The 20,332-nt window shown below is 41.3% G+C and overlaps 1 protein-coding gene across 5 annotated transcripts in view; it reads right to left on the bottom strand.

Annotated features, from left to right (window-relative positions):
• Nucleotides 1–20,332, bottom strand: part of tenm3 (teneurin transmembrane protein 3) — a 318,509-nt gene that overhangs the window by 48,721 nt on the left and 249,456 nt on the right. For all 5 annotated transcript variants that reach the window (XM_061052965.1, XM_061052966.1, XM_061052967.1 and 2 more), the window contains 6 exons: nt 17,921–18,040; nt 17,636–17,768; nt 17,410–17,538; nt 13,793–13,924; nt 11,803–11,938; nt 6,947–7,090 (listed from right to left, as the gene is read on the bottom strand). In XM_061052965.1, the coding sequence (XP_060908948.1) occupies nt 6,947–7,090; nt 11,803–11,938; nt 13,793–13,924; nt 17,410–17,538; nt 17,636–17,768; nt 17,921–18,040 (794 nt within the window). The remainder of the gene's footprint in view (nt 1–6,946; nt 7,091–11,802; nt 11,939–13,792; nt 13,925–17,409; nt 17,539–17,635; nt 17,769–17,920; nt 18,041–20,332) is intronic.

The following is a 20,332-nucleotide window of genomic DNA, read 5'->3' as shown; positions in this document are numbered from 1 at the left end:
AAGATTTGAATTCAAGCATTTTCTTCCTTGAATGAAAAGTGAAAAGCTTTTCCTCCACCTTTGCTGCCTTTCACAATTTGGAAATGTGTGTTTTTTTCGGGCAAACTGAATGTGAGGGAATGTTAAAAAGAACCTCAAGGTAGTGTACCAATCCTTCTGTTTTTCTTACTATTGCTTTTTGAAATCAAACAACCATGAGAATAAATATCACAACTAAAGCCTTCCAAACACTAAAGGACTTTTGAAAAACATTCAAAAGATTTTTTAAAGACCAACATCTGACACCCTGAAGTAAAAGTTGTAACAAGGTTTCCGTATATGTGAACTTGTGAAAGGATCGTTACCCGTGGTGATTATGCTATAGTTTCAAATTTGGATCATGGACTGAGTTTTATGACCACCACCTTTCACTTAACGACTGAGATCACTGGAGATATGGACCTCTGACACCTAGTGTTTAAAATGGGTACTGCAGCCCAAATTCAAAACATTGTAGAGAGCTGTCCCCCCACCGCCCCCTTCTAAATAGAGTTGCCATGTCGCAGACAATGAAGCTTCAGTGTTTAGCCAACCTTTCTGCGTTCTAACCTCTCTCCATTTTTAAAAAGATTCTCCAATATTGATCCTATCACCACAATTCTGCTTGTGGAGCTTTTCAGAAAAATGCTGAGGCTTCTTAGTTCGAGTAGAATCAGTTATATCTGAACCTTGTTCACTTGCCCACTTTCATTGAGCAACACCTGTTGGAGGGGTGAGGGGCAAAAAGGCCTTCTGGGGGTGCCGTTTACATCTGATTAAATTAAAAACAAACCATTCTGCACTGGAAATTGAAACAGAGGCAGGACATGTTGGCTGCTGCGTTGTTGACAGAGAATGTTTCTTTAATGTCTGATGATATCGTAAGGTCACTTTATGATTGAGGTCAGTAAATTATCTTACATATTGGACCTTTTAACATTTTGTATCAAGAAAAAGAAAATATAAATTTTAGACGTTAAACCGAGTAAGGACAATACAAAGCATAAAATCTTTTTATACGTCTCTTTAACGTTTTATATTTGATGTCAAGCTCTGTCTCTTATCTGCTTCATAGATTCCCCTCCTCAGAGCATTTTTAAATGTCATCGTCTCACTCTGTGACACTGTGAAGGTCAGAGAAGAGGACTTGCTCTGATTAATCTGACCTTTATGGACAAAAAAGGAACATACCTGTTGGTTATTTTAGCTTGGGAACTATTGAGGCAGTCACCTGAAGATAACTTACAGCTGACTTTGAAACAAGTGTTCTTTCATTTTCTTGAATAATAATATGAATGAGAACAAGCGAGCAGTTCTGTAAACCCCGCTAACCTAATCAGCGCTATAAATGCAATCAACAGCTAGAAGAAGAAGAGCTACGATGTTTGTGGGGAGCTAAAAATATGATATTGGTACATGTCAAAAGATGACTTCAGCGCCCCCTGTCTACCAGAGAGCCACAATGATCACATAAAAACTCAGCTTTGTCTGTTTGTCTCTGTGTCTCTTCTCCTTTCTTTGCTTTTCTGGAAGAAATGATGAACGAGCAGGAGTTGAAAACTTTAAATTTCTACATTTATTTGATATCTTCAGCAGCTGAGTTCAGACTAAACGTAGCAAAGCTTCAGAATCTACATTTAGGAGACACCTTTTTTGTTGTTTTTTACAGGATCAGATGATTAGTAAATTTTTGGTTCTTCTTGGTCGTTTATCCCAACACAAAGCATCTTTTGGATCATTTCCTGGTTTGCTGCACAACAGAGAGACAAGGAGGAGTCTTCAGTCACACAACACAAAGTCAAAGGAGTTGAACTGATTTCTGCTCCTGTGTGGTTGATTTGTACTGAGCTCCCGCTTTCACTCATGTTTTAGGATGCATTTTCTTATTAACTTATTCATTATTTGAGTTATTGTATTCAGTGTAGATATTTCTAATTTTATAAACTTCTGAAGCATCTTCTATATTGTGTTTATAGAGAAAAACAAAAACTTCAGACACACACGATCGGAAAGAAAACACACTGAAGCAGTTTTCAGTTCAGTCACTTTGATTTGATCTGACGTCCTGGAAGAAAAGGAAACACTTCCTCTTGTTCTCTGGAGTGAAGGACTCACACAGCCGTATGCTTAACAGTCATACAAATACACACAAATACCCCCCCTACACACACACACACACACACACACACACACACACACACACACTCGACTACACAGACAAACATGGGCTTCAAAAACTCTCACGAGCACACTCGAATAGAAATCACCCTGGAAAACATCCTCACATTGTATTCACAAGGAGGGACATGGTCAGCAAACACTAACACACCTTACACACACACACACGCAAGCACACACACAGACACACTCACACACATGCACACACCCGCACACACACCTGTCACACATTCTCTCTCTGACTTTCATCCAGTCTTATCTGAGCCGCTCAGCAGCGCTCTGTACTCACTGCTCAGATCAGAAACACCAGGTGTGTGTGTGAGGGTGCACTCACACTGTGTGTGTGTGTGTGTGTGTGTGTGTGTGTGTGTGTGTGTGAGAGTGCAGTGAGTGTCTCTAATTCCTTCCTGTCTCTCTTTCCTCTCTTTGCACTTTGGTTTTATCTCATTTTTCTTTCCATTTTTGTCCTGGACAATAATTAAAAAAATAATATACATTCAAAATAAAATCTGACAATGAACTAGACAACATTTGAATATTAAATCGAAATTGAAACAAATTTAAAACATTCTGGCCTCATGGTTTGAATCACAGAATATTTTGATACTCAATGAAAATGTTCAGGAATTTATTGAGAATTATTTCTCAGGCCATTATTAGATAGGACAGCTGAAGAGAGACAGGAAACGTTGGGAGGAGAGAGTGAGGGATGATATGCTGCAAAAGGCCGAGGTCGGATTCGAACCCACGGCCACTGTGACGAGGACTATGGCCTCTGAACATGGGGTACGCGCCATAACCGCTAGGCTTTTGGACGCTCCAGTTTCAGGGAATTTTGAAGCGAACATGTTAAACAAGAGGACATGATTGGAGGATGTCTTTGGAGTTTAGTTGCTAAGTGTAAGTGTAATTGTGTTGTCTGGAGGAGGATGATTGGTGTGATGGTATATTCCTGTATGTGTGTCAGTGACGTGTTTTATTCCCATCGGCTGTCTTACATCCCCACAGGACCATGCAACTGATTTACAAACTGGACCTGCAGCAGCTCCGTCACCGCCACCTTTATCTGCACATACATGTGACAATCATTGAAATTCAGTAAACAGGAGGAAGCTGCTGTTTCCTGTCAAACCATGAAAACACAACATGAAGCAAGGAAAACTAACAACCTGGTATTTTGTGTGCAGGCGTTATATTTAAATCTAACACATCGTCCTCGTCATTAGAGGAGCTACGAGACAACAAAGTGTGACTGTTTGACACACACACACACACACACACACAGACACACACACACACACACACACACACACACACACACACACACACGCACACAAGCTATCTATGTCCATACAGTGTGTGTTAATCTCAAAAGGACAAACACACATTGTCACTCGCATATCAGTCCCTCGAAGGCACAAAATCACACCCACAGAAACCAGAACACACAAAAACAGAAAATCACAAATCACACCTGCATTTGTAACACACAAACCCCCCCCCACACACACACACACACACACACGCAAACACACACACACACACGCAAACGCACACACACACGCAAACACAAACACACACGCAAACACAAACACACACACACACACGCGCACACACACACACACACACACACACACACACACACACACACACACACACACACACAAACACAAACACACACATACTGACATGCACACACATGCTCTGAATCGGGTGACAAGGTGCTGAAAGCCCAAGAGGACTGCAGGGAGAAAAGGATGAATAGCAATGTGATGGATGGGGTGACAGATAGAGGACAGTGGTGAGGGGAGGGGGAGATGGAGGGGAAGATGGAGGGGGGCGGAGTGGGGGGGATATAAAGTCAAAGTGTTGATAAAGCTGCAAAATGCATCTTTTACATAAAATGAGCATGTGGTCTGAGATTAGAAAAGATATTGTTTGGAGGGTTTTTAGAGTAAAGTTATCCTTTAGTCTTTGGATAAACAGAAGCAGATGAATAAGGGCGCAGGTGATTAATGGACTAAAAATAAGGAGTGCAATTTCTTTCAATGGATTAATTTTATTTTTTAATAAGGATAAGTCTGGAATCTCAGTTTTAAATCCACATTGGCTGTGCAGCAGCTTTTTCAGAGGCCCCAAAACTTAATAAACTGAAGCTCTAGTTTCCCTCCAGAATCATGTCTGGATTTATGTCTGATTTCTGTTTGACTTTGTTAAATGTATTATAAATAAAGAGCCAATATTGCACCACAGTAAGAATGATCACTCAAAATGTTTTAATTACTGACTTATTTAAATAGATATTTATCACTTTGCATTGTTAGATAAGGAACCTAATTGAAGAGTAAACAGACTATGATGGAGGACTCAATAAAACACAGTTGCATTAAAGTGAAAAAAATAAATTTATGTAGAAACTGAGATTATTTTCTTCTGAGATTTAAAATAGATTCATAATTCCAAAAATCCCCCCAAAAATGTGGCTAATCAGTCACTCCCTGCTAAGTGCTAAAGGCAGCTCTTTAAATCAGCAGAATGTAAAATGAAGCAGCAAGAAATTCAGCCAGTCTGACAGATGACTAGTGTAGATCCTGAAGTACTAATTCAAAAATAGACTTTGAATCATGAATCCAAAATAATTTTGAATCGAAAACAGATTCTGATTCGAATTGTGACCCCAAGAAACAAAATCGAATGGAATCGTGAGACACCCAAAGATTCCCTGCCCTCGTTAACATGTGCTGAAGCTAAACATCAAACACTTTTTAAGGCTGTATAATTTTTTCTCTATATAACCCATATTTAATTTCTCTATTGCAGTACAAATGGCAGACATTTTTAATCTTTTCTGCACTTCAGCACACAACCAAAAACCTGTGAAACTCATAAAAGTGAAAACTAGGTCAGGTTACGATGAAATATTTCCTGGTTGTAAGGACTAGTCACTATCGTTCAATGATTAAATAAGTGACATAAGAGACAAAAAATTAAGCAATTACAAAGATGTTTGTGAAAGCAAATGAAAATAGTCTCATAGTTGGTAATCATCTTTTGTTGATGTCTTCACCTGTTTTTTTTTGTTATAAAGCCTAAGGAAGTAAAATCATATTTTATTGTTGTTGAAAAAAGTAAAAGAAAGGCCTCTAAATAAAAATGAACATAAAGGAAGACTTGATAGAGGAAGAAAAGATGGTAGTACATTACTTAAGGAGCGAAGAGGAGGAGATAAGATGCAGAGACAAGAGAAGGGGAAAAGAGGAACTGACAACAGGAGAAGAGGAGGGGAGGAAAGGGGACAAGAGGAGTAGAAGAGGAAACAAAAGAGGAGTGTGTGTGTGTGTGTGTGTGTGTGTGTGTGTGTGTGTGAGAGAGAGAGAGAGAGATGAGAAGCAAATATGTTTGTGCGAGAGATGAAAGGCCTGCAAAAATACCAACAGGCAGCTGGAACCAATCCAAGAGACCAACAAGGAACCAACACACACACACATGCACACACACACACACACACACACACACACACACACACACACACACACACACACACACACACACACACACACACACACACACACACACACACACACACTCTTTGTGTCCGCTCTGTTGACCAAATCCTGCATGACAACAATCACTCTGACAGCTGCTGAGATGAACAGACTTTTAAATGTCAATTAGCTCCGTCCTCTTGTTCTTGGACATTTTATTATAAATCAACGATGGGAGGAGCGAGAGAGAGGGACTGTGAGTGTGTGTGTGTGCGCACGTGTGTGTGTGTGTGTGTGTGTGTGTGTGTGTGTGTGTGTGTTTCATCTCAGTTTGGTCACAAGTCAGCACCAAACAAACAGCCTGTTTCCACAAGCCACAGGTTCAATTATGCAGAGTGGTCGACGTCCCTTTGCTTTAAGAAGTGAAGCTTTAGGTTCCCCTCGTGTCATTTCTTGAATCTTTCCTCGACATTATTGTTCAGATTTCGAGTAGAAGTAAGCTGACACACAATCTTGGAACTATTGGCTGTTTATAAATATGGACTACGTCTCTCTGACTCCTTCTGTTGCACAAAAGTGAGGCCAAAATACCCTAACCCTAACCCCGACGGGCATTGTGGGTGATGTAATTTCGAGCCAAGACGTGCGCATAAGGGAGCTTACTGGTGAAAGCCCTTCCTCTAACCAAAACACACATGTAACTTCCTGGTAAAAGGTCAAAGGTCCCTCAGGTTGGTTAAGTCCACAGCAGAGTTTGAAGCAGACACTCAAAGTTATCTAAAGTTCAATGCGTTTTGTGTTAGTGTTTGTTGCATTTCCTCTCACGTCCTCTTCTACTCTGACAGCACACAGCGGTGCGCACAGCGCTGCAGGAGCCTCATTTGTCAACAGAGCTGTCAATCATGATGTCACATCAGCTTTTTTTTCTGCATCAAATAACTCATTACCACTAAACTTAAGAAAAAAATGAACTCTTACACTAAATACACTAAACATACACTAAATGACCATGATATGATATATCATGGCAGGATCCTGGTTTGTCAAAAATGTATAACTGCCAGATTACTTCCGATGGGGGGCGGGATGTCATTACGGCCTGTTTTGGCTTTCCTTGCAGACTGTCTATCAGACTGTCTATCCAGCAGACACCAAAGTCTGCTGATGCGGGATTGGTCAATACTACTTGGGCCACAAATATGTTACAAACACAAACAAGAGCAAAAGTATAAATATAGCCGCAGTATATTATTTTGTTTTCATACCGTTCTGCAGGTCCAGGATGTGATGTTTGTCCAGCGTCCACCCTCCCATGTTGGACGCGTCCATCTCGTAGCCCTGCAAGATGGCCGTCCTCTTCTCCCACAGGATGAGGTCCAGACACGACTCGTATTCAAACCCCACTGACACTGAAAGACACACACACACACACACACACACACACACACATACAAAGTCATGTTATTCAGCACTTTCATTTAACCATGCTAGAAAATGAAGCAGACACTTTTGTTTCAGAGAAAATCAAACAGACAACAGGTGGAGTTAACCTCCAACTGTCTGCTTCTGTAACATCCTCCTGCTGCAGGTTCACTGAGGGCCTTCACTCATTCACCAGACACACACACACACACACACACACTTCTCACTGTCAGACTACCCGTGAGGCCTGTCTGTTCCTTTCTGTGAGGTACCAACTGAGATGTCAGGGTAGGTTATGTCTGTTCCTGACTGAAAGGACAAAAACAACAAATCCCATCATGCCACACTCTCAGAAATAGGAGAGTCTGGAGTTCTGGGAAGTTTGCCATGGAAAAACAGATATTTAAAAAGGCCTGTGTTGTAGTGAAAATGAATTGTTCAAGAAAGTTCACTACACTTGGATTGGACACTCGGACACAGATTGTAGTTCTGGATCTCTCTCATAAACTAAAATCGTTATTAAAACTTAAGATCCCAAGAAAAAAAAGCAAAGCAAAAATCTCCAGGAGAAAAAAACACTGGCAGAGATGAGGGAGAGTAAAAGAGAGAATGGACACAGAACAATGACAAAGTTGCCGTTACACTGGAGGGGCCGCTGGAGTTGGAACACAATGCAGCAAAAAAAAAGTAGTCGTTTGCCAAATCTGCCGATCAATGCTGACATATGTCGAAAAGAAAGTTGAGTGTCGAACCGATAGGTCAGTTTTGTTCTGGAATCAGAAGTTATTCCTGTGGTTACAATGATGGAGCCCAGAGAGAGCCAGTGGGACATTTTATTTAACATAAACCACTGCAGAGTGAATGAAACTTGTAAAAACAAAGACTCAATTAGTTTCATATTTAAAAAAAAAAAAAGACCAAGTTCTCAAAAGTAAAAGTGACATGACCTGGATCAGAAAGAGAGTAGTCAACTGAGAACGTTTGAATGTCTGAGCATCTGGCTAACAGCCGTCATTTTCTTTAACTCTTAAACACTGAGCTTAAAGTCTTTAAAAAGCTCCGTAGAGCTGCAGTTTCTTCATAAAATATGAGTTTCAGCTGCTTTGACGGTTGGATTTGCCTCAAAGTGAATAAATCTTTGCGTTAAAGCTAAAACAATAAAACTCCCAGCTGATCTCTGCTGATATCTTTTTCAATAAACACATTATCCTCCTTTTATTTCTGTCTGTTTAGTCTCTGGCGGTTTCCTCACTCGGGCTGCCAGCGACACTCTGACAGCTGATTATTTGTCAGAGTCAGTGAACGCGTCACTGTAATCGCTGAGGTTTGTTTGAGTTAACCTGACGTCATGCGAGCCGTGTTTGGACTGCAGACTGCAGATAGATCATCTGTCCTGCTGTATGTGTTATTAATCTCTGTCCGAGCCCTGAGCGGCCGCTCGTTCAGACTCCACACTCTGCATTACACAATGCTCTCACAATACCTCTTTTCTTGTGAGGCCTTTATCCTCCAAGTTCTGCATTTTAAATTCTAACACTGAAGGATATTTTAAATGGGTATACTGTAAGTACATTGAAGCATTGCTGAGAGATGCTGGTGATGAGTGCACCATGTGCAAACTTCAGTATTTCAGCTTGTTGTGATGTAATTTCTTGGACATTCAATTGCTTTATATCTCTTTAAAGGTCACATATTATCCTCCTTTTCACCCAGTTTAAATAAGTCTCAGAGCTCCCCAAAACATGTGTGTGAAGTTTCTTGTTCTAAATCCACTCTGATCCTGTATTTGATCATGCCTATAAACCCCTCTATTTCAGCCCTGCTCAGAACAGGCTGTTTCTGTGTCTGTACCTTTAAATGCAACTGAGGGCTGTTCAACAACGCCCCTCTAGGAGGGCTTGAGTGGCTTGAGCTTTCTGGCACCATGCCATACTGTTTACACTGAGAAGGCAGACTCACCCACCTGGGGGAGGGGTTACTGCCCTTTGTGATGTCATGAAGGGAACATCTCCAAACAGCCTGTTTGAGCAAACGTTTTCTGAAAAGTGATACAGGCAAAAAGACGGAGAGGATGGACTTTGAGGAACGTCATGCAGGAAAGGAGCAGGTCGGATTCAAATTTGGGCCGCCTGCTACAGCCTACAGCCTCTGTACATGGGGCACATGCACTAACTACTAGTCCACCACAGCCCCGACTCGCAGCAGCTATTGGTTCAGAATGTGACTGAAGATCTGACGTTTACTTGAAGCTTCAATAGATCAATAAAATAATGGAGATTGCATCGTTTTAAAACACGCAGTATAGTAAAGAACGGAAGTATTGACAACCTTAGTCAAGCTGTTGTGGTTTTCATGTGTATATTAATGAATTGATCATTTAAAACAGGATTCCACAAACAACAGTCTTGCTCGTCCTGCTGCTCCTGCCATCGCACAAGTTATCACCAATTCTTAATCTCAATTAGCGAATTAATGACCCTAGAAATGAATGAACAATGTTAGGTTAGTTTTTAGCTGCATTAAGATTAAAATACGTTTTTTATTATAGTTGTTTTAACGCATTCATTAAAAACAGGACCGTGTTAAAAACAGCCCCATGAGGAGGTCTTTCTTCAAATGGGTTCATAAAACAGGATTATTCTACAAACGCCCCAAACCAATAAACTAAATGTAATGTAATTCATCTGGGTGTGAGTGTCCCTGAATTCACACAGCTTCTCTCATTTGATAATTTATCTTAGTTTGCTGCCTTATTGAAGACTGAGAAGAGAAGAGAACAGTTTCCTATATTCCTTTATATGTTAGAAGTACACAAATGAAGACAAAATCAGTGGAAATTCTCAGGAGGGGGGCCTCCACATTTGTGTCTCAGCTCTAAATCTCATAAGTCGGCACACGTGTGCTCTAAATATTCCTGGTGGTTACGCTCCTTTATCCGAACTTATGAGCACCAATTTCAGAAGTGTTACAAACACAGCCATAAATCTTCTTTATGTGCAGCCCATTAGGGCCCGGCTACCATAAGTAATAACTCAGCCAGGAGTGTGTCTGCTCGACTTGTCTCTAATAAAGGTGTCAGAGAGGTTAGCATGCCCATAATGTTCAGGCTATTTCCCTGTCACAGCTTTTCATGTTGAACATATTTGAACTCAGCCGCAGCTGTCTGCAGCGTTATGTATGTGCTCTGCAGAAGAGAGGCTTTTTTTTCTCCTCAATAACTGCACTACGTGTTGTAAAACTGAGTCAGTGCAGTTCATTTAAAATTTGAAACATTTAAAACTTTCTCACACAGTTATATTTTGATTATTTCCAATGTGTCTTCTTACTGTCAACTCTGTGTTACAACAAGGGACAAAGTTACAGGGATGATGGAAACACAACGCCACAGCGGCAAGTTCTCCTGATACTAAAAAATAACTGTGAAAACATTCATTATAAAACACATTAAAGGAGCAATGTGTAACTCTGACATCTAGTGTTTCAAATGGGTACTGCATTCCAAATTCAATTCAATTGGAAAGAGCAATTTCCAGCCGCCCCCTCCTCCCCAGAATTGATGTGCACGCAGGTTGCCATGTTGCAGACAATGAAGCTTCAGTGTTTAGCCAACTCTGCATCGATCTGTAAACCTTTCTGTGTTCTAACCTCTCTCCATTTTTCAAAAGCACCTCCAATATTTTAACCACGTTTCTGCTCGTGGAGCTTATTAGAAACATGCAGAGGCATTTTAGATCGGGTAGAAACAGATCTATCTGAACCACTTGTCTACTGCTTTCAAACCTGTTGTTTTGATGTTTGCATGGCAAACCGAGGGGCAAAACGGCGGTATGGAGGTGCCTTAAATCAGTCTACCTTCTCTGGTCAAAACAAAAACAGACCATTCCACACAACTTAGAAGGAGGACATACTGGCTGCTGCATTGTTGTAAGAGAAGCCAGCACTTCAACATAGCATGTTTCCTTAATGTCTGGTGATACAGTAAGGTCATTTTTTGATCATATTCAGTAGATATCTTACATATTAGACCTTTAATGACAGTTTTGACGGATGGACAAAAGTAGAGTTCTACACAACAACAGAAACCCAAACAGGGCCAAACACAGCGAGACAATATGAAGGTCCAGTCAGTAAAGCGTAAAAGGAAGAAGACAAAGTATGACAGCAGAGAGAAGACAGGAGTATGATGAAGGAGGAGGACAGGAAAGGGGTAAATCAAATAAAAAGCATGAAATAGAAGACTGAAGGCAATAAAAAGACCACCACATTACATAAAAGCATGTCTTAAACAATGGGATTTAAGAATTGACTTATTCATTGTAAAATCTTTTAACAGAGCATATCTCGATTTATTTTTATTATTTTTAACATCGATCAGGACCAAGAAAAATTATATTTGTTGAAGTCGAATAGACCCAGAAAAACAAGATTAACTGTGTTCAGCCTTGTGTTATGTTTTTTTTATTTTTTACGTTTGACACAAAACTGTGAAGCAGAATCAATTGAAGCCTTCTTTGTTCCCCAAGGACTTCAAAACAAATTCACAAGGAAGCTGAATAGAGTGAAATTATTTCCAGCTTACAGTTTAAATATAAAAACCAATATGTCAGCTGAGCTCTCACAGACTCAGAGTGGTCGACAATGCTCATTTAAAAACATCTAATTTGTTATTTTTTGTTATCACTATTGAAAGAAAACTCACCAACTGCCTCAGACAGTCCGTACACTCGTTGGCCGTAGGCGTCGGTTTTGTCCCAGATGAAGGTGTAGGAAAGATTCGGCTGAGCAGGAAACCATTTCTGGAAAAGGCGACCCACTACCGCCACCATCAGGTGAACCTGGAAAAACACAACCAGACACAAAAGTCATTAAATGAGTTCAGGCTAGGCCAGGCATGGGCAAACTGCGGCCCGCGGGCCATATACGGCCCGTTGGGCTTTTTAATCCGGCCCGCCGAACTTGTCCAAATTATATTATTATTAAATACAATTTTATTATAATTAAACCTTGTTCGTTTTCCCCTGTAATGCCCGCGTTTCCCCAATAGATGGCGCACTTCAGAGTGTGGTGTATTATTCCCTTCTTCACTTTTTCGCTTTGCCCTATGAACCCGTATGAGCCCTTCTGTAAAAATGAGCGGATCAAAGAAAAGAAAAGTGGACAGTGAATGCCGAGTGTTTAATACGGAGTGGACAACTAAATATTTTTTCACTGAAGTCCGATCAAAGGCTGTATGCCAGATATGCCAAGAAACTGTCGCAGTTTTCAAAGAGTACAGTATCAGCCGTCACTTTGCAACGAAGCATGCTAACTACGCTAGCAAGCAGTCCACTCAAGAACGGGCGGCTGCGGCTCAGAGGTTGAAGGCTAATTTACAGACTCAGCAACATTTTTTTCATCAAGAAACTGTGATTCAAAAGTCAACTATCAAGGCAAGTTTTTTGCTGGCATTCAAATTAGCAAAGGCTAGCAAGCCTTTCTCCGAAGGCGAGTTTTTAAAAGAATGCATGGTAGAGACAGCAGGTCTCTTGGAGAGCCAAGGCCAGTTTGAAAAAATCTGTTTATCACACAGGACTGTGACTCGCTATGTGGAACTGATTGACGAAGATATAGCCAGCGAATTAAACAAAAAGACTGAGTCCTTTAAGTTATATTCACTAGCGCTGGATGAAAGACACTGCTCAGCTCCTAATTTTTATCCGAGGGATTAATGACAATTTTGAGATAACAGAGGAGTTTTTGACCATGGAGTCCCTGAAAGGAAAAACGTGAGGAGAGGACTTGTATAACCAGGTGTCTGCTGTCATCGAGAGAATGAAGCTACCTTGGAGTAAACTTGCCAATGTCACAACGGATGGATTGTCAAATTTAACTGGAAAACATGTTGGGCTGCTGAAAAGAATCCAGGATAAAGTGAAAGAGGAAAACCCTGACCAGGATGTTATTTTCCTTCACTGCATCATCCATCAGGAATCTCTGCGTAAGTCTGTATTGCAGCTTAATCATGTTGTGAATCCAGTTGTAAAACTTGTTAACTTTATACGAGCAAGGGGACTTCAGCATTGTCAGTTTATTACGTTCCTGGAGAAAACTGATGCGGATCATCAGGACTTACTGTACCACTCTCGTGTCCGCTGGTTAAGTTTGGGCAAAGTGTTTCAACGAGTGTGGGAGCTGAAAGAGGAGATTTTTGGAGTTAATGGGGAAATCCGACAAATTTCCTGAGCTAAGCGACAAGAACTGGCTTTGTGACTTTGCATTTGCTGTGGACATATTTTCACACATGAATGAGTGTAATTAAATGAATGCATTTGGAAATCAATTTGTACAATGAGCCTTGCATATTCATGCTTTGCTAGCTGTTAAAGGCCAAATCCTTTCATGTAATGGCTTTTACATGTAATTTATATTAGTTCACACAAACACTCCATCCATCTGTTCCTGGCCCGGCCCCTCTGTCAAATTTTAGAACCCATTGTGGCCCGCGAGTCAAAATAGTCCTGCTGCTTCAACGAAAAACACAACCAAGTGATGTAAAGCTGAAGTAAAAAAAAAATTAAAATTATTTGCAGACTGTTAAATTTAATGTGCTGGACATGTATTTTCAGATCAGTTGTGTTAGTTTGCATGTGTTATGTAAAGGAGCAATGCTTTGTCCTCTCAGGGCCACCGTACACATTGCATAATCTCACCTTCATCAGGTTGAATGGTATGGATGACTGCGTCATGGTGACTTTGAGGACTGGTTTATACCCAGCAGCTCTGGAGCTCAGGTAGATCAGATGCAGGTCACTGCCAGGGATTGAGGTTTTTTCTTGTAAAACCTGCAGAGAAATAAAAAAAAAAAAAAAAAAAAGGAAAGACAGAATTCATCAACACCTGATACTGATTCTATGTCCTCGGATTTGTAGCTTAGCTTCATATTCAGGGGGAACAGACAGCTAATTAGCATGCAGCTTTCTTTATACGCCTGCTAGTCGTGTTTGCAGAAGGAACGCTCCGGAAAGAGAAAAGCAAGCATCAAACCATCTGTGCCCACAACGGGGTGCATATTTAACATCATGACGGCCTTCAACTGGAGTGTTTACAGGCAGATTTATACAGTTACACTAAGTGATACGGTTATAAACGAAATGGCTGAAAGATTGTTTTTATAACCCTCTGCCTCCGTGGAAATATAAATTAAATCTGCGCCATCTTTGAATGAAGGTTAATCTGCATATTTTATCAGGTGTATCTGCAGGTGAAGGACAGGCTCTCTGATTTACACACACACGTGCACACGCACACACACGGCACGTCGACACCTCCTTGAACTTTTAGATACTCATGGTGAGGAATCGTCTCTAAACTTCAAACCTGCAACCCCGCTGACTGTTCACCGCCAGCGACGCTCAGAATCATCATCACCTCTGCTCGCTGAGAGACGACAGGAATAAAACGACTGGAGGGATTGGCGAGCATGTGTCTTTAAGTATGCAGATTATTTATGAGGGGCGTAAGAACAGTGTGTGTTTGTGCACGTGTCCTTGGTGTTGAACTTGATCAACGGGACCTGGACTAAATCACAGCTCGCTCAGGCAGACTCATAATCACTTATTACGATTCTACGTAAAACAAAGGTGAAGAATCTGTAGAGGGCGTTTGGATTTTTAGTATGGGAACAGTTTTGGTTTCTCTGTGTAGTATGTTTGTAGTCAGAACTGTATTGGCCAATCACATATCAGCAGACTTTGAAACAGCCTGAAGTGACATCGTAATGACATCTCAGCTCCCGTCAGATGTAATCTGAAGATGATTTATTCCCTCTATAAGCACACATCTGCATGTCAGAGCAGCTAACAATCTGCTGTACATCAAACATTTACACTGGAGGGATTAATCTACTTGAAGAGCAATCAGCGTTTAGATTTCCTGACTCCCTTGAAAGCAGCAGAAATGATCGATCCGACCTCCTCTCAACAAATAAACAAGTTGTTTTCTCCTCCTCTTGAGGACAGACCTGACAAAGCTGGATGTTTTACTAATCTGCATCTTGATGTTGTTATCTCAGCAAACATAAGACCCGTTAATGTGAGTAAATCACAATATATATATATTGTTTTTTCAGGTTCATACCTCTGAAGTGATCCAGAGAGGAGCCTCTGTTAAAATCACTATCACTAAGTTAAACTGTGACTCACCAGAAACAAGAAACATAAAATAAATATGGTCTATGTTTTACATTTCCAATCTGGGTGTAGTAGATGAGAGGATAAAAGAGACCTTTGATAAAGAGCTGGACTACAGGAAATGGGAGGATCTAAAGAAAAGGGGTCCCCTCAGGGAATGACCCATTTGGACCATTTCAGTGTGATATTTTTCAACTGCACTATTGCCTTTTCATTAGCCGAACATTTAGTGTTCATTACAGATCCATTAAATCCCCTTTAAGACTGCCCTCTCCTCTGCCCCGCTCTCTAATGGACTCAGCCGCACCAAACGCTGCTTTAGATCTGAGCTCTCACACATTTACCTCACACACACACACACACACACACACACACACACACACACACACACACACACACACACACACACACACACACACACACACACATACACACACACACACACACGCACACACACACACACACACACACAGACGCTTGTCAAATAAAAAATAATTACGGAGCGCTGGTTCAGGGTTGTAAAAATATAAAAACACACATGGAGTTCTGTCATCTGTTTCTTTTCCTCTGTGGGCTGCTTAACACAATGTGACGATATAACACACACATGCACACACAAACACACACACACAAACACACACACACACACACACACACACACACACACACACGAGCAAACAATCTCTCCGACACACCTCTGCTTCTCTTTGTTTTCCCCTCAATCTCCATTGCTTTCATACAGAACGCTTTCTCCTTCTTCTCTTAAAAGCAACATACACACACAAACACACACACACACACACACACACACACACACACACACACACACACACACACACACAAAGATAACACAGTGTAATGTGGATGCAATTACAACATTCCTCCGTGATGAGCCTCAGTTGCCTGCCAACAGAAACGTGTTATTAGGCTCACAGGCAATCAGAGGCAGGACAGGGTGGGGCTGTGCATGTGTGTGTGTGTGTGTGTGTGTGTGTGTGTGTGTGTGTGTGTGAGTGTGTGTGCATGTAGGTGTGTGTGTGTGTGTGTGTGTGTGTGTGTGTGTGTGTGTGTGTGTGTGTGTGTGTGTGTGTGTGAGTGTGTGCATGTAGGTGTGTGTGTGTGTGTGTGTGTGTGTGTGTGTGTGTGTGTGTGTGTGTGTGCATGTAGGTGTGTGTGTGTGTGTGTGTGTGTGTGTGTGTGTGTGTGAGTGTGTGTGCATGTAGGTGTGTGTGTGTGTACCACTATTCCCTATAAAATCAAGCACTCCTGAGCCATGCCATTCCAGTTGTGTAACTTTGCATGTGTGCATGTGTTTGTCTCCATCCCTGTTTGTGTGTTTAACAGTTACTCTGATCTTCAAAAACCTCCATCTTCTGTACTATGAAAAATGTAATCATACATATTATGAATGCATATTTATTTCTCAATCTTATTCTCCACGTACATAAAATGACAGCCTTTATTCTGATGTGCAATCACACTGTGACATTATTTAAAAACTGTGATTTCCGTATGAGTAATATTTAATTCAGTCATAATCGCTGCACATCATGTCTGTAATTATCCACATTTGTACGATGTGTCATGGACTCTACCACTGAACCACAGCCGCCTCCACATTATAGTCAGGATGTAGTCTTGAAAGTGGTTTGTAATCTGATCTGATTGTAAGGTTTTGTATATTTTACTGTTGTCAAAGTAAGGATAAAAAACACATTGAAATGTTTCCACAAAAAAAGGGAAATACAGTTAGGAGTGTTTTTTTGTCTTTATGTGGAGTGATTGTAATGTCTGCCTCATGGTTGTTTGTGTAGACAATTTATTATTTGTTCTTACTTGACAGGAAACCATTGTTATAAAAGTTCCTGTTTCGACGGGAAACTTCAAAAGGATTTTCCTCTGTGAGTTGGGAAGGTTTGAGAAAGACACAATGTGTGTGTGTGTGTGTGTGTGTGTGTGTGTGTGTGTGTGTTTGTGCTCAGCTGTTACCAAGAAACAACTGTTACAGGAGAGCGTGTTAGGATGCTAACAAAGGTGTGAAATATAAATGATTCAGAGACTGGTGGAGATCTGGTCTTGAATAGCAGAGTAAATATCATTAATGCTGCTAGTCCCTCGGTCCTCCTGTGAGGCGTTACCTGTGTTTCAGGGATGATGGGTCCGTCCTCAGGTGAACTTCTGAAGAATGTGGACAGAGGAGAAGCGACGATGACGGGACTCGGTCTGATGAATCCGCTCAGGTCGCAGCTCGGGATGTCGTTCTCCTCCTGAAACACATGACGGGAGGTTTAGACGTTTAAATCCTGACTTATGAGAGAGTGCGTGTGTTTGTGTCTGTCAGAGATCAGGTCAGCGCTCGCTCACCTTCTTCATGACCAGCGTGTCCATCACGTAGAAGACGTTCCACGGCACCCACACGGTCCTGTACTGGGTGAGGAACGGAGCGCGCTCGAAACTCAACGTGAGGGACGCTCCACCGTTGGCGAGGAGGTCGAACCTGCAGAACAAAACAAACAAAAACCGTAAATATTGACTGTAAAGTGTGAGAAATCCAGCTGTCTGCTTGAGAACAGATTAATCCTCGTACGGCCTTCCTTTGACACCATAGAAAGATGAAACGGAGGGTGGTAAATATAAATGGATACATACATGCCGTCCTTGCGTGTCACTGTGTATCCGTGTTCAGGATAGTGAACAAACGTCACGTTGACTCCGATCAGAGGCGTCCCGTCTGCCGTCAACACCTGACCTCGAATTATGGACACCAGGCTGCAGACAGAGAGGGATAGCGAAGATGTTCTTTATATTAAAGCTGCTTTTACATTATGCATCATTCACTAAAGAAATAATCATATTTAAAATGTACAACCATGAATTCATCCAACTGAACTGGACTGTTTGTGACTTGGTGCTTCTTCTCTTCTTTTTTTAATAACCTGCTAAAAGCTAAAATAATTTAAACAATGTCTGCGATAAAGCTGCATGTTTCAGTGGAGTTCAGGCCCTCTTCATCATGCTTGTGTTGTGTCTCTATCTGTAAACAGCTCACCTGTCTTACTGTATTGAGAGACGTGTATTGTCCTTCTTAAGCTCTGTGTTTCACTAATTTTAGGGCGTTTTCACACCTACAGTTCGTTTGCTCTGGTCTGAATCGTTGACCAAATTGTCACATTGTTGAATAACTACCTCAAGTTTGGTCTGTGTTCACACAGGGACTTTTACAAGTGGACAAAAATGTGTGATGTGCAAAGAAAATGCTTGGAGTTTCTTAAAGGAAAGGATCCTGAAAGTGGACAAAGACTAGTTGACGCCTGCCCGGCTGTGGCTGCTCCAAAGAATGGAAAAATGGAAAAACAACTATCCAGATTTATGTCGGCTCTGGTCTGTTTTTATATTGTTTGCAGTAATCACTGTAGTCAAACGATACATTTTGAAAATGAGGCGCAACTGCAGCTCGAAAACAATACGTTGATGCACTGGAGTTGCTGAATGTGCTTACAGTATCAAGACAGTTCAGGAGAAGGCGCACATTAATCCTCCTGAACCATGACCTGCCTGTCGTGACTTACAAAGTCATCAAACAAACCACACCAGAGTCTGACAGAGACCCACCTTTTCAAGTAGTCTCGTTATGGTGGTCTGGTCCGCACCAGGGTTCAAATGACGGCTTCACACCAACACAAACAAACTGCACTAACTTGGCAAAACGGACTCCAGTTTATTTCAGCCGAACCGCCCAGAGTGTTTATGTTCATATTCTGTTTAAATTCTTTGCTGTCCTGTCCCTTTGTTTCTCATTTAACTTCCTTCTGTCCACCTGTGTGATTGGTCGCTCTGTCCTGCTGTGTAACGGATGTATCTTCTGTAAGTACAGCGTGTTATAAGTTTGTCACTGTGAGCTCAAGGTGAAATTAAAACATAATGCCCTTGTATTTTAATAGTGACACTTTCACACACTCTTCAATGTCTCACACATGCACACAAACCACACCTTCACAAACACACAATGCTGTTTTGAGGCCTAATAAAACATTTTTATTATGAGGTTGCAGGGCGGGTTCCATTATGGAAATACGGGACGTTTTTATGAGCGGGTTGTGGCCCTCTGCTCCTATGAAACATTCAGGCTCGCAGAAAAAATGTGACAATCACAGAAAAATGGCCAAGCAGAATTGCCGTCATGTTTCTTTCCAGTCGCTCGCTCTGCCTTTCACTACCGCCACCTTCTCCCTCTCTATTATCATACTAAATGAATGGCATGTCTGAGGCACAGTCAGGCAGAAATGGGTTTTCTGCGAGAGGGTGAAAAAGCAGACTTCTCCGTATCAAGATCTTCGCCTCGCTCCATCTTTTGGTTGCTATTGGAGCAGACAGAAAGCTGCAGCTGCTAATCTAACCGCAGACTAAAGCAGGCTAAGCTCTGACCTGCAGGCTCCAACATTATGACTATCACAACTAGAGAAAGAAAACAAAGAGACGACACACTTTATCCCTGATCCCACTGCGATGAAAAACGACAGGGTTCGTATAGAAGAACAGGAAGTCATTTTCTCCGCCCTCTCTGTGTATGGAAAGCCTTTCTATACGGCACGTAACAGAAGCCAGAAACAGCGGAAATCTATCTCAGGCGTCGTCCTCCCTGCTGAAGGAAACATTACTTACATGATAAAATATGAAGTTTATCCTCTTTCCTGGCTTTGGACCTCATTCCTGATGGTTTTAATATTTCACTCACCATCTAAACCACACGGTCTCTGAAGTTATTCGACTTTTTTAAAGATTTTCTAAATCACTTTTTCCTAACTTTTCCTTCTCTTATTTTCTATTCTGCAGCTGAGTGAACATTTTTTTTCCCAATTAAAACTGTCCAGCAATATCCTTCCCTAAATATCTAGAAACATATCAGAAAGGTAGGAAAGGTACTGCAACAGGTTTTGTATATTTGCCTTTTTGCTCCAATTGCACGACAGTAAACCGATGTATTTCCAATAAGGTATCTCTAATGATGTGACACACACTCACTACAGCCCACACAGGTGTTGCTATGGACACCCTGCTTAC

Source organism: Labrus mixtus, chromosome 2 (genome assembly GCF_963584025.1).
Source record: "Labrus mixtus chromosome 2, fLabMix1.1, whole genome shotgun sequence".
In the NCBI taxonomy this organism is placed as follows: Eukaryota; Metazoa; Chordata; class Actinopteri; order Labriformes; family Labridae; genus Labrus; species Labrus mixtus.
This window is presented reverse-complemented; position numbering and strand designations above follow the sequence as displayed.